The sequence below is a fragment of the Culex pipiens genome, chromosome 1 (genome assembly GCF_016801865.2).
Source record: "Culex pipiens pallens isolate TS chromosome 1, TS_CPP_V2, whole genome shotgun sequence".
Classification (NCBI taxonomy): Eukaryota; Metazoa; Arthropoda; class Insecta; order Diptera; family Culicidae; genus Culex; species Culex pipiens.
This window is the reverse complement of record NC_068937.1, coordinates 85,849,741-85,865,219: the sequence shown is the minus strand read 5'-3', so window position 1 is coordinate 85,865,219 and position 15,479 is coordinate 85,849,741. Positions and strand designations below refer to the sequence as shown.

Below are 15,479 nucleotides of genomic sequence, written 5' to 3'. Positions count from 1 at the left end.
TGATCCTTTGTACCAAAATGCATCAATCCTGACGGAGAATAAGTGTTAATAAAGTGTCTGTACACGATTACCAAATTTGTCACGGTAACATGAACCGCAACATATCAGACATGTTCTCGAAGACCGGTTTTGTACGGAACGAAAATTCTTCAAGTCTTATGCTTGCATCTTCCTTTCAACATTCGCATCCGTTACATTCCTCTTTTGAACATTTGCTTCTTTCACTTTTATTTATGTTTGAAAGAAAAGCTTTATTTTATTTTTGAGTTAACACATGCTGGGAATTTATACATTTAATGGCGCTGCTCGAATTAAAAAAAAAGTCAATTTATTCACTTTTTGGATAAACGATTGTCTTTTTAATGTGTCATCTCAGTTCGTTTGGGAAAGATTCGCTGTTAATCTCTTTTCCTCCGTTATCCATCCGTTCCAAGCAAAATCTGGTGATTTGTGCATCGTTTCCAGAACTTAATCTTGGCTTTCCAAGAATCTGCGCTCGGGCAGACTCGACAAACAAGTTTATTTTGGCAAAGAATTGATGTTTGCGAGGCACTCTGCCACTTCCTGGCCAGCATCCATCAGCTCGATTTTGGTTGCCCCCAAAAGCCTTGCTTTGTGATGCGGAATCGTAATCGGATTGAAGTTTTCATTTTTGAATGGATGCTGGTATCCATATTGTTGTCGGTGCAGTCAGTGACGGCATTAGTATGCAGCCAGTTTTTCCGGATTATTGTTGGCACAGTGCTGTATAAAGTTGAATGTTTTCGATAGAAATAAAAAAAAAAGTTAATTTTAAAATGCTTGGGCCATTTTTTCTTCTTTATAATAGGGGTCATTCTCCGCCAACTCACAGAGCAGTTGCCCCGAACCCTCTTGCGAAAAAAGAGGTGTTTTTCAATAATAATGGTGATTAGATAGAAATTTCGTGTCAATGGGGCTTTTATGTTAAATTGGACGCCCGATTTGATGGCGTACCCAGAATTCCGAAAAAAAACGTATATTTATATCGAAAAAAAAACACAAAAAATGTTTTAAAAACTCTGCTTATTAAACTTATTTGTTACTCAATTCTAAATTTTTTTTGGAACATGTACTTTTCGAATTTACATTGACCCAGAATGGTCATTTTTTCATTAAGAACAAAAAATTTCATTTTAAAATTTCGTGGTTTTTCTAACTTTGCAGGGTTATTTTTTAGAGTGTAACAATGTTCTACAACGTTGTAAAAATCAATTGAAAAATTGATTCAAAAACATAAGGGGTTTGCTTATAAACATCCCGAGTTATCTCGATTTTACGAAAAGGCTGCAAATTATTGAAAAACATCTCTTTTTTCGCATGTTCAAAAATTGAAGGGGCCGTACCGCCCCTCCGTCACGAGGTATCATAAAACGGACCTCGGATTCGTGACCAGGGACAAAAGTTACCCCTAAGGACAATGTTTCACGCAAATCGAAGAGGGGTCTGGGCAACTTTTCCCGATTTAGTGTTAGTTGGTAGAGAATTACCCATAGATTTTTTCAATGTGTTGCTGATATAAATCTTTTGTTTTGTTTTAGTAAAGCCGTTGCAAATATTTTTATGAGTTTATGTCATCCTTCACTTTGAAAAAGTCTTTAAAAAATAGGGAAGCAATAAATATGATCTAATTGGTTGAACATACTTTTTCTTTTATTATAATGATTTTTTTGGGCTCATTAACAATATTTTGAAGTTATTGCGTAAGTTCTTATACTACTTTTTCTTCGATTTTTCTCAATCAGTGTACATCATATCTTTAAAAAATCGAAAGAAAATCTTAATTAGGGTATATTTTAAGAGCTGGTCAAACATCCAAACAACATGGATAAACAATTAAACTTGACACAGTAGTATGTTTACACGCAAAACAAATGTCAGGCTTTCTCCGAGGCACATGCCACAGCAAACAAATTAATGAGGAATTAACCTGGTCACAAGACCGACAGAAGAGCCCTTTGTGGGCATTGACGTTTCAGATGAAAGTGGGCTGCTGCTGCCGGAGCAATAACCTAAAAATAGACATATTTATTACGAAGTGATCGTTAAATACACACGGCAGCATCAGCAGCGATCGCGTCGTTTTATCTTCTCCATCCACGCAGAAAGTAAACCGTAACCAGTAGAGGGCATTAAACGATGCTTTACGATGACCAAAATTTATTTCAATGTCCGAAATTCCGGCGTTTTGATCAATTCGCTGGTCACAAGCACTGTAATTATCATACAGGTGCTTTGTATCATGACAACATCAGATTTGATTCCAAAGACATCGGTTCGGTCGACGCTCCGATGGCCCTACCAAAGACCCCAAATCGAAGGCAAATTGTCGAATGGTTTATAGCTTCCACTAGCTGCTGCAACATGGAACTATTCCATCCAGTCGTGTGAGTCAACAATACTATTATCCCCTCTAAGATGGTCTCCGATTTGGCGGGGACGACGTCCGTGAACGAAAAGTGTGTCTTTATGGCCTTTTCATGATCCATTGATCTCCGCACGTCGTCCATAACAGAGTCACATCGTCACAAATTTCACCGCAAACAGCAGCAGCTTTTCATAAGCCTACTTGGGCAGAGACGAAAAATCGTGTGTCTTCAAGCGGCCCAAGTCAACGGACTGAACTTTCCGTTTCTGTGAATACCTCGTCCATTCTCGTCCCAAGTCGTGATCTTTCACCGGGCCATCATTTTGCGGCTTGAGAAAAGAAGAAACAAAATCGTCGCGATGGTGTGGCGGAAATCGTTTGGACGGATATTTAAATACCGATAATTTGGTCGATTTCTTTACGACAGCTCCAAATTCGATTGGTATTCGAACTTTGGTTCGTGTTGGCTTTCAGACCTGTGCTAGCTGCATGGGATGTTGGTGTATCGAACCAAAAATAAAGTATTTGTATATAGGAACAAAATTAATTGACGATCGTTGTCCAATCTTGAGCCTTCTAGACCGCCTGCCGCTCGTAATTGTAGATTCGGGGAACCTGTGGGTTACGATTATCTGTAGATATCATCGCAAAATTATTTGTTTTAGGAATCAGCTAATAGCAGCTTTGGTCAGTTCCTTTTTGATCGATACAATCTCAGGCAAGCATCTATCTAATGTCGTGTAGATTGCCAGCGCAAATCACTATCTATTAGTTATTGTTTTTAGGATCTGTTGAGCTTGGAGTATTAGATCATCGACTACAATCGACTCTTCTAAGAGATACTTTTTTATTGATTTCAGAAGCCTAATTGAATTACAGTGAACAAGGTTTTGTTTCAGTGAGTTTTTACGCGTGCCGTAGATTTTGTAGATTTTACGCGTCATCGTTTTTTAGTTATTGATGCAGTTTTGTTCAAAATCGTGTGATCTTTCAGGAAAGCATATAACATCCAGTACTTTGTTTTAGAAATCATGAGGAAATCCAGTTTTTCCGTGAAAACTTAACACGTATCCTTATGTGTGGGACAAACTTCAAATGCGTTTTTCTCAGCTTGCTGTTTTTGCATATGAGACATTTATGCGAACATGGGAAGTATACTGCCGTTCCATGCATAATTTCCAACTCATAATTTTTTCAAACTGTAAATCAAACATGTTTATTTATCCAGTATTCAAAGGGGATAGACATCGGATCTTTCATCAAGAGCCTAAATTACCCCCGGAGACATAGTTTAAAAAAAAAAAACCTAAAAGAGGTCGGGGCAACACCACTGTGAGCTGATAGAGAAGGACCCGTATCAAATAAACTCAAATCACATTTTATAAGAACGCATCTTTTATTTTGATAAATTCTCTAAAACAGTAAAGTGTCTTTAAATCATTCAAAAACAATTTTCAGTTTCCCATATTAGGCAAAATTATTGTAATAAAGTCCGGACTCGATCTAGAAGGCCTTGGAACAATTTCGGATAATCTTCGGATAATCAAATAACGAAAAAAAAATGTTTTTCTTTGTCTTATTATTGACTATCGAGCTTGAGTATGATCCCTATACTACTTTAAAGCGATTTAGATTTGTTTAGTACAAGATGGCGGCCGAAATGGCGTCGAGGGCACTTGAAAGACGTTTAGATTAACAATCTTAAGCATTTTTGAAATTTGTTTTTCGTAAGTAAATCGAATACCGAGGCAAAAAAGGTCTTGTTTACCATTGGCTCTTAGGTATTTTTGAAAACTAATCCTAGATTTACAGTCTAAATTTGAATATCAGCGGTTTCCATTATCCAACAGTCAAATCAAGAAGAAGAAATGGTTTTTGTCCTATTTAACATCAAATTTAAATTTCGCGGCTCCAAATAAGATTATTTTTTAAAGAACATTTAGGAGCCTATGAAAAAAAAAATTAAATTACTCGATCATCTAAAAAGTTTTTTTTTGGGTTGCGAGGAGTTCAGATAACCGAGTTTCGACGGTATCACAATTAAAACAATTGAAAATGTTTTTCATTGAACAATGCTCATGTTATCTTTTAAAAAAATATTGACGAACGGCTTAGCAGCTTTAAAATGTTCTCCAAATGTTCTCAATAAAAAAAATAACATTTTGATTTTTTCCGTTTCGTTTTGGCCGGTTAAATCAATCAAATCAACCGAACATATTGTTCACCTGGTTAAAAATGGCCAACCTCTCAATTAGTTGGTCACTTGCTGAAACGCAGTTTCAATTTAGCCTAATGACCTTCACCTGAATTTGCTCAACGACTTTCACCTAATCAGAAAAGTCCCACGTTCTGATTAGGTTATCTGGAATGCTCGACGTTTAGTTTGAGCCCGGCGTTTTCTCCGTTCGGTTCCCGCAACTGCTCTAAACACGAAAAATTAAAAGCTATCGTTTTAGTGGCCCCAGGGTTCGATCGCTTTAACGAGTCATTATGGTCGTCACATCGGCACTCTCTAGCTTGCTGGGTAATTGCATTGGCCATTAAAGCCTCTGTGATACCACCGTATATTTTATCACTGCCCATTGTCCGGGCTCATTTCCCCTCCGTGGCAAGTTGAATTAGAGCTCAAGCGGCATGAACAACGAGCTCAGAAACAAAGCGCATCAATCAGCGAAACGGTTCGATTTCTTAATTACTAATTATTATGTTTTCTTGCCCTTATTTACGTGTATTTCAGCTTAATTTTGCTGTTAATGTGTGTGATTTCCACGCTGGACGCCGCGCCCGGTGGACATTCGGTTGAGGAGGATTCCGGCGCTGTGACGACGACGACGACGGTGATCAAAGGAACGAATGAGAACGAGACAGTCAAATCGGCCAAATCATTAACGTCCTCCAGTAGTAGGTCCAAGAAAGCGAACCTTAAGTCGACACCAATTACCTACATTACGTCGCTGGCCGATGTTGGCCATCACCAGCACTACGCGAAGCCCCCACCGAAGAAGTACGGTAAAACGGTGACGAAAGTGCGGGAAGACAAAGAAGCTCACCAGCATCAACATCAGCACCAGCACAAGAAGGCCAAGCATCATCATTCGGAAAAATCCACCGGGAAGTCTCTGGAGGTGATGCCGAAAAAGGAACCACTGACTAATCCGACACTGCTCAGGTGAGTGCGCGGTACAAACAAGGAAAACCTGTGAAAGCTGAACCAACGCTGAAAAAGGGTGTTTACGCGCGGTGAAATCGATTGACGCACCCGACACGATCGGTCGATTGGTGCCACAGTAAACACTTTTGGTTTTAATGTAATTTTGTTCTGAAAAATATATGGAATCTTTACCATTGAATTTCGAACTATTTAGTATCTGGGTCACATTAACTGATTTGTTCAATCGTTTATTATGTAGCTATTTGTTTATTGTCATTAAAATGTATTGGTTCGTTGATTTTAAAATTCATCAGACAAAAATATGTTTCTTCCTAAAATGTTAAATATTTTGAACCCTGAACCTAGGGATTTGACCAGTCTAGTGGGCCAATCATCTTTGATTCATGATTATTATTTAACTGGCCTTGGTTGCATGGTTTTGCTTTAATAAGTGGCCACTAATGTAGCATTTTTATTCCCAACGAAAACACGATTTGGAGAAAAGTTGTCCGATCGGGCCCAAAATTGATTGGCGGGTTTCTTAGTCGAAATAATTAGACCTGTATTTTTTTTTTGTTTGGCCATTAGGCTGATCTTTGCCTTGTGTGGTAAAAAGACAATTTTCGCAAAAAACACACTTTTCAAGAAACAATAATTCCGCGAAATTTCAACCGGTTTTAGCCTTTATGTACGCTATGAAAGGTGATAAGATAGACTAAAAGGGAAAAATAGTTTGAAATTTCAAAAATCTAACCTAACATTTGAAAAGGTCAAACAATGGTGAAGTTATCTTAAAAGAATTCCGAGATACGAATTTTGATGGAAATCAAATCTTTGATTTTAGACGCACCAAATACTAGGCTAGATTTTCTTTAAAAGTTCAATCAATCACCTTTTAGAGGTTATTCCGGGCATGCAACTCCCACACAAAAGTTACCCCCAAGGACAAAGTTTCACGCAAATCATAGAGGGGCAACTGCTGTGTGAGTTGGCGGAGAATTACCCATATGCCATATCGTGGAATCGAATAATGATTGAGAAGCAATTTAATTTAATTTAATTTAATGAAAATTGGTATCTTATGGCAACATTTGAATGTTTTTTAAATCAAATTTGTTTGCAAGCTTTTTTTTGGTGAAAAATAAATTCTTCTATACTTGGTTATTTTAGAAACTATTGATTGCAAAATAACTGAGCAGGTGTAAAATGCATCTTAAAACACTATTTTCATTCAAATGTTAATACTATGGCCTGTAATCTCACTTTTATTTTTTTGTCCCCTCGACTTTGGCCAGAGTCGAGGGACATAAACTTCAAAATAAATTGCAACGGCCTGAAAAACAAAAAAAAAATAAAACATCCAGATTTATTCGATTCTGGTGACGTCAATTTAAATTTGTTTGTAGTTTCATTGTTTCTTAAAAAATATTCGTTTAAAATTTTCGATCAACATAAATTATAAAAAGAACAATTGATTTAGTATGTTTCAAATATCCGTTAAATGTTCAATGATTCTAACAAACGAAACGAAAAGTTCCTCTCACTATCTGACTTTGTTCATTTATTTCATGTCCCTAAACGAACACATTTTTTTTTTCTTGAACTTCCACAGCAAACTGGGTCTTGGCAAGCTGCACGTCTCCTCCAGCCATCAGAAGAAGCGACTGGCGGTGGAGTCCCGGCATCACGGTCGACCCGATGACTCACATATGTTCGTGATCAAGCTGCCACCGAATCCCTACTACTACACTAACAATGGACCGGTTCCGGCGCCGAACGCGATCGAGGATGTAGGCAAAAAGGTACGTATCGTAGTTACCAGTAGACCCTTATCCGTTCAATGCAGGCTGTGAGAGAAGAGAAGGGAATAGGGAAGGCCCGGGAACCCCATACCAGAAAAAAAAACTGAAACGAAACGGCAAGGCACCGACCGCCGCGGTCTACACCAAAGCTTACCAGCGCAGGTTGACCCACAGGTTACGTTTGGGGCTTTCTCGGGATGCATCACGTGCTCATTTACACAGACCTTATTCAGTGTGTACCAACGCTCCAACAACTACTGCTACGGGCGTTCTCAGGTCGGCCAACACGATGATTTGTTGTTGGAGAAATTGCAAAATAAAGGTAAAAGACCACCGGGGGAAACCGAGAGGGAAAGGAAGTTTATGTTGTATCAATGCAAGAAAACCTCGTACCATGGCAAAAAGGCTTTGATTCGCGTCTGGAACGGTGCGGCCAGATGGTGGACGTGATAACTACAGTCAAAACATCCAACCGCGACGTGGTGGATGCAAATAAGGCCTAAAACAGGAATCGGTTGTGTTTTTATGGACGACTAGCTGACCAACTGGCGAATTGCTCCGGATTGGGGGGCTTCTTTCGACTGTTAACTGGGGTGACCTTAATAGTCGAAGATTGCCATCGTTTCCGTTTGCCCATATAAGTGAAATTTTATTGTGTCTGCCAATATAAGGCATGCTAATCGAAAAACAACCTGTTTAAAGTGTAACACCAGTTTAGGTATTTATAAGCTTACCTACATTGGAACTATTTTTGAATGAATTGATAAAATACAATCAGATTTAAGTTTTTATTGAAAATAAATCAAATCAAAGCAAATTGTTCGTTCAGCAGATTCCTGCTCAAAACTAGGCGTCCCAAGGCTTGAAACGGTGAGGCAAACCAAACTTATTTTACACCTATGCTCCCATCCACCCCGGAATTCGAACTGACGACCTTTGGATTATGAGTCCAACTGCCGACCAGCGACGTTTTTCCAGGGAGACGACTCCTACACCTGGACTGAGCTAACGACCTAACGGAAGGTGTGGTCAGATAAATCCAACCCTAAACCAAATCACAAGATAAATCTCGTCTCGAAAAAATGCCACCGGGGGACCGAGTCCTAGTCTGCCAAACATACGAGAATTTCCCCTAATTCTACATGAATTCGAAAAAATAACAAACATGTCTTCGTGAAATTTCAAAAATCGACATGGGCTGTAGCTTCCCATGTCACGAGATATCAAAAAATGATGATTTGTGATAAGAGGCCAAAATTACCCCTTAGAACAAAGTTTCACAAAGATCGAAATTGGATTGAGAAAACATCGGTGGGAGTCGACATTAAATGAACATTATCATATAAATATATTACATTTTTTTTCTTTTCATCGCCAGGTCCCAGTGGGTTTCAAGTCCAACGGCAAGCCGGGTCGCATCTACCACTGGAACATTCCAGTGCTGAAGAAGATTCTTGGTAACAACCAGGGCCGAAATCCGAACTCGCGCCACCACGACAACATTGACGAGCTGATCGACATCAAGGACATTCCCACCTGGACCAAACCGTGGGAGAACGAAGCACTGGACAAATCGTTGATCAAGTTCAGCTCGTCGGCGGCGGCCGCCCTCGACCACGCGGATAAGATCCAGAAGAAAAAATCCCCCACGTTCTACGCGCCCATCAAGGCAAAGAAAAGTGCCCAAGGGGGCAAGTACTACGCGAGCAATGGAAAACCGCAAAGCTTCTACGTGATTGAGAAAAGTCAAAAGAGTCTGAAACCCATCCACCACCACGCGCTCATCCCGTAAGAAAGATATAGCGACGTCGCGAACGATTTTCTTGCCAGTTTTAATGCATGGTTTAAAGAGAGGGAGAGAAATAATAAACACAGTAGATAGAACATAAGAGCATAAGAAAGAGAAGAAACAGGTTAAATTACATAATTGAAAGCATGAAGAGAGTGAGAGAAACTAAATTAAAAAAAACACACACACAGCAAACAAAACCAGACACACACAAACAAGTGTAGCTTTATTAAGAGAACGAGAGCTTTTTTTGTAGGCAAACATGGTATAAAATCTTTGGTTTGTGTCTTTGGTGATCGTTCATCGAGAAGATCGAGAAGCTTTCAACAGCAGCGATCAAGATGAGATTGCAGCAAAGACACCAGTTGAAGTGTACTATCGTTTCGGGTCTATTTTTCCATCGTCTGAGCAAAGTTTAAAAAGGCGCAGAAAAGGTTTTAATTATTAAGTAAACAGTTAAGATATCATATAAATAGCTAGGCTTACGTTGTAGATCTTTAATCAAGAGCAATTGAAAGACTAAAAGTTTTATCTTAGCATTTAGGAGGTACACATGTAAAAAAGTAAAAAAAAAACAAAATAATATACGCGTAAGAGTTGAAAATTCGCTTTTACAAAACTTTATTCGATTTTGGACTTCCATTTAAGCTATTCGACTCTTGAGTAGCGATGAATACAGTTTTAAAATGCATCCATTCCAGTTCAGTGATAAATTTTGTATAAAAACACACTATTGTAACAGAACGTCTTTACACGTTTCAAAATAAACACATTTTAAATTAAAATTTACTTGAATATTTATTAATCCGAAACAAAACTAAACTGGAAGCACAAAATAAAGATTGCGCAACCGTTTTGAAAACAGGTAAACTGAACGGAGCTATTCATTTGTAAACTAACAGTTCAAGGGTTATAGTACCACGTATCTTGTGCACTGCAGGGTCACCAAGGTATGCAATATCTCTAGAGCAACATAACAAAAAGGCGCATAAGCATGATAGCTGGAACTTTTTATCAACCCGCAGAGTTGAAATGTTGTTTTTGATGGCAGCAGTTTTTCATTTAAGGGTGCACAGCAACGAAGGAAGTTGAAGTCTTATTATTTCAAAATTGTCAAACTTCGGACCCAATCCCGCAACAACGCGATTGTAAAATTTGTCAAACTTTGTTGTTAATTACTTTGTGGACAGTACTTTATGGGATGAATGAAAAATCATATCGATAGTTCCCGTAGTTCTGAAGATACTAAAATGTCTGTAACAAAAATCTAGGTGCAAAAGCTCTGGTTGATGTGCACTCACAACTGTGCAAAGAATTCCCATACAAACTAAAATAAGCTCCAACCGCGACTATTGACTCTAGACGAGTTTTGATCTTAAAAGATTTCAACTGATTTTTAATCTTTAAAAATCATTGAAAAGAAGAAATCTTATTTTTTGTTCTTGTTTCATGTCGACGCTGTCGTGCTATCTTGTCGCATGTTGCTTTTTGGTGCTCCGCGAAAAACGCATTTTGATGTTTGATATTGAATAAACAAAACATAGAGTACGCAGTGTAAACAATAAACAACACGCTTTGTTTGGTTGACCCTTCTGTGCATTGTCCCGAAGTATGGTTGAATTTGGTTGCCGGAGTCCCGGGTAATAACTACAAATGTTTACGGTAGTCGGGCATGTACGTGTGTCAAACTGCTGCTGACTAAATTCGTGACAGTAATACAGGGGTATTTTCGGTATTTATTGAATATCTCAGGATTGCAATCGGATTTTGGGGATCTGTGATGGTCAAAAGGTGATGCATTTTGAACTGCACAAAATGGCGTTCTTTACTCAATTTGGCCAAAAATGCACGTGTGACAAGATAGCACGACAACGACGATGTGACTTTTTCCAATGCCTTAGGTTTATCTTGGGTGGACCACCGGGAACCGAGATATGACCGGATTTCCGGCAGAAGATTTACCGGGCCGGTCCAGTAATTTGGGCGTGATTTCAACAGAGTAGGTTATTACTATTGTCCAATTATTAAAACAATCAATTCTGATCTGCTATTATCGGTTCTAGGGGCCCCTGGGGAAAAATTGGTTACTTTGGTCTAGTGAAAAGGCCAAAATGCATTTCCAAATTCATGATTTTTTTAAACTAGTGCATAAGAAGCATTTACAAGGCTAAAAAACTGTTTTTATTTTTTGCCTTCCTCACCTCACTGATAAAAGCCAGTAAAATCACTCGAAAAATGAACTTCTTAATTATTTTTTAATATATCTATTCAGGATCAAATTCTGAGTCTGTGTGTGTGGTGGGATGTTGATCAAAAATTTATATCATCACTGACTTTTCCCATTTTATCCATTTTGGTCTCATTCGATCCGTCTTGAGGTCCCATATAAGTCATGAATGCTCTCGGAAAAATAACCGTAAGAATGGTTCGAGTTAAAGATTTGTTCTGCCTAAAATTATATTTTAAATAAATCTACAACTGTGAGATTTGTGATTTTAGGAATGAAATATAGTTGTTAAAGTTTTATTGTACATAGTATTTATTTATTTGTTTTTTTTTACAAGACTATATTTTAAAATCGCTTAACCTTTTTGAAAAGCTATCATTTTTCCATATATAAAACATTCAAAGTTACATAAATTTCATTGAACTATAATTTTAATAACGCCAAAATAATTGAAACAAGACAACTGACTTTTTATCTATTCTTTATCCTTATACAATAAGTACCTAAGCATGTCACCTGTATTTGCGCTAAACTATGTCGCTAACAATCAACAAACAAATGTTTCTAAAACTGTCACAGATTTTGGGTTAATTATTGGATAATCTCGATCGTTTTTGTGATGAATCTTGTTACATTGAAATACCGTTATGTACAATTCGGAAATCACACTGCGGGTGCTGCCGAGGGAGATGTTTCCGGCGCGTCCGTGAATGGTTTGTGATTTTGGTACACGCTCTGTCTCGATTTAGGAACCTTTTGTTTGGCATCCTTAGCCAGGGGTTCAAAGACCCAGCCACCCTGGCCGTCGAATTCCAGTATGTGGGTGTGGAATTTCCTGAAAAAAAGAAACACGGCGCTTATATGATGGACAGTACTTAAAAAAAACATTTCATTTTCATACCACAAAGTTGGTCTATGCGTGATGGTCAAAAGGGTAATACCCATCGACTTGGCAGTCTCGTAAATTGAACTCTCAACATCAACCGAAACTGCACTCGTACATTCATCCAAAAGGGCATAGTGTGGCCTAAAAATATAAATATGTAGTACCCTTAAAAAAGCTTTAAAATTGAAATACTCACTTGTGATAGAATAGTCTTGCCATTGCCATTCGCTGCTTTTCACCTCCAGAAAGAGTGTCCTTCCAATCACGGATTTCGTCGAAGCTGTCCCTGAAAATGTTAAAATAACGTTAAGTGCCGGTTTAAAATTGGCATCATACTTTACTAGCCCGTAACATAAAATAGGTTGATTCGATTCAACCCGAAAGAATATGGAAATTTCAGCTTGTTTATTTAAAAATCTGCTTGCCATGAGCAGAATAAATTTCAAATGTGGTTTAAAACACTACAAGTAATTCTATCAAAAATATATCGATGCGTACATATTTTCGTGATAAGGGGCCATCCATAAACCACGTAGACACTTACCTATCAATTATGTGCTCGAGCGCCACCATACGCATGATTTCCCTCAGCTGACACTCTGTGATGTTTTTGTTAAGCATATCCTTCCGAGTGTCCGGATAGATGATTTGGTCTCGCAAGCTTCCGCACGACATGTACGGCCGTTGTGGAATATAGAACATGCAAGGTTTGCCTTGAGCCGGCTTTGGTATGCACAGCGTTCCTCCGTAAATTGGCCACAGCCCGCTCAGAATACGAAACAGGCTGGATTTGCCGCATCCATTGGGTCCGGTTATCAGAAGATGCATTCCGGGCATGATTGTCAGCGTCAGGCTCGACACCACAATGTCACAGTTCTAAAACAAAAGAAACAATAACTCGTACAGGGTTGTTACGTAACGCAGAAGTACAATGCACTACCGGTGTCACTACTGGCACATTTTCCAGCGATATCGTCATATCACTTTCGTTATCACTGCAAACGATCATTCCTTTGGCAATGGGTTGATCATTTTTGAACTCTAGAATACCGGCAACGTTGCGGTCAGCTGTTATAACCGTCTTCTGGTAAACCCCACGAGAAACTTCGTCGAACACTTCGAGCATTCCGGCAACGCGACTAGTGTAGCCGGCCAGTGCCACAATCTCCTTGTATGATGACATCAATCGCTCGATAGCATCGGCACCACTCAGCAGTAGGTTTCGTGCCGTAGTGAAGTACTGAGTCCTCTCGCTGACCCCGTGTTCCGTGTTGGATCTGATGGTGTTGCTGCGGTCATGTGGCCCATTTGGAAGGCCGGTTGTCGTCAGAATTGGTAAAGATACCATTACCATTCCGGTACCGGACCAGACGTATTTCATGAAGAACTGCTCGAGCATGATGAACCAGAGCTTTTGCGTGAAGATTGAATTCATCTGATTCACCAGCCTCGAATACGCGTCCTGCAGTTGAGCGTGTTCCACCTGTTGCGGAGCAAAACAAAAGCAAAAACCGAAAGGTTAATCAGTATTCACATCATTCAGTCAGGAAACGTTCGTTCGTAGTTACCGACCTTGTGCCCTCCGTAGAAAGCAATCTCCTCGGCGTTTGTGATAATCTTGGAGTGCACATGTCGTAGGTATCCGTTTCGGTTTGCCTCTTCCGAAACGAGCTGCCCAAATTTGGGCGACACAACTCGCATTATGTGCGCGGTCGTTCCAATTACAATCGTTGCTAGAGCCGGTCCCATCACGATGTTCGCTTTCATTTTACGCGATGAACGTGCCATAGCAATTCCAATCAACATCAGATCGAAACATGGCTTCGTCAGATGGCTGTAGAGGTGAGCGACCGAGCTCGAGAAGGTCGAAATGTCGTCGGTTAGTCGGTGGTCGGCGTTCTCGATGCGGCCATCCAGGTTCGACACCTTGTAATACGTTTGGTTCTTGAAGTAAAGTTTGTAGGCGTGGTTCACTAGGCGGGTTCTGGAAAGAAAAACGGAGGAAAATTCTTGTGAAAATGTTGTTGTTGTTCATGTTTAGATTCTAGAACATCGATTCAAATCATTCACTCAATAACTTGGACTTGAAGGTCTTTATAGCAAGATCGGCTCTCGGCTCTAGTACTAGGTCTCTAACTGCCGACTTACGATTCTACCGAAGCCTTTTATACCTTTCCCAGGGCGATGACCCCCACACCTGGACTGACGTAACGACCTAAACTCCGAATTAGGCCGGAACTGACATTAACTTCCCCGTGATGAGACAAATCTCGTGACGAAAAATGCCAATCGGGGTCGACTGGGATTTTACTCAGGCCAAGAGGCAATTTTACTCAGGATGAGATGCAATTGCGCTAACTACAACGTCACTGACCCAGTTGAGTTACGGGGTTAAATCAAACTTTCAATCAAAGAGCGCCGTTCACTTAAAGTTTGATTTTTACTAATAAAAGATCAGTTTTTAGATTTTTCAAAACAGTGTCTATTTCTAAAAAAATAGTTTTTAGTTAAAACTATTTCCTACAAAATTGTCTAAGACACATTGAAGATTAGACCTCTGGTCATTGAGATTCGACGGATGAAAGAGAAAGAAACATGAAAGTTTAAGTTTTCTAAGTCTCTCAAAATCAGCCCCCCATTTTCTGAAGCTTAAATAAAGCAACCAATGGCTCAGCTTTCAATGGTAACAAATACAATATACATGTGAAATTTTCTTTAAAAAAAAAAATTTCACGGTGCACATGTACCTGAGCATTTGCACCAATATGTTTTTTACACACATTTTAGTACCTAACTTTAAAACGACGGAAACTATCGTTATACACTTTTTTATTAATTTCCTTTAGTTGTTTATCTTTGTTATAGTTTTTGGCCACTATTGCTAGTACCAATCACTGGTGTCTTCCTTTTATCTACAAGGACTTTGGCGTCCTTCCCATCTGCTCCAACCGGCCTTGGTTGTTAGGCCGTTAAGTCATTTCAGGTGTAGGAGTCGTCTTCATGCCATAAGTACAAACAATACACCAAACCAAGCCTACTCCGGTGGAATCGTTGGAGGCGGTTTGACTCGCAATCCAAAGGTCGTCAGTTCAAACACTGGGATGGAAGGTTCCTTGGAGTAGAAAGAGGTTTGGGTGCTCTCCCCATTCAAGCCTTCGGACCAGAAACTTGCAATAGAGACCACAAAAGACCCGGGGGTCGTTAATGTGGATGGTTTGATTTTTTTTTAACTTTGGCG

The 15,479-nt window shown here is 39.3% G+C and overlaps 2 protein-coding genes across 2 annotated transcripts in view; one reads left to right on the top strand and one right to left on the bottom strand.

Moving 5' to 3' along the window:
- The first annotated feature begins 5,094 nt into the window (after positions 1–5,094).
- LOC120425500 (uncharacterized) lies at positions 5,095–9,913 on the top strand. Its single transcript, XM_039590049.2, has 3 exons — positions 5,095–5,555; positions 7,150–7,339; positions 8,718–9,913. The coding sequence occupies exons 1-3, from the start codon at positions 5,140–5,142 to the stop codon at positions 9,129–9,131; spliced, it is 1,020 nt and encodes a 339-aa protein (XP_039445983.1). The 5' UTR covers positions 5,095–5,139; the 3' UTR covers positions 9,132–9,913.
- Positions 9,914–11,643: 1,730 nt separating this feature from the next.
- The window catches only part of LOC120425471 (ATP-binding cassette sub-family D member), a 28,683-nt gene continuing 24,847 nt past the window's right edge, over positions 11,644–15,479 (bottom strand). The window contains exons 4-9 of the mRNA XM_039590007.2: positions 13,814–14,225; positions 13,182–13,724; positions 12,786–13,117; positions 12,438–12,527; positions 12,257–12,382; positions 11,644–12,190 (exon numbers count right to left, since the gene is read on the bottom strand). Of these exons, the coding sequence (XP_039445941.1) occupies positions 12,019–12,190; positions 12,257–12,382; positions 12,438–12,527; positions 12,786–13,117; positions 13,182–13,724; positions 13,814–14,225 (1,675 nt within the window). The 3' untranslated portion in view covers positions 11,644–12,018. The remainder of the gene's footprint in view (positions 12,191–12,256; positions 12,383–12,437; positions 12,528–12,785; positions 13,118–13,181; positions 13,725–13,813; positions 14,226–15,479) is intronic.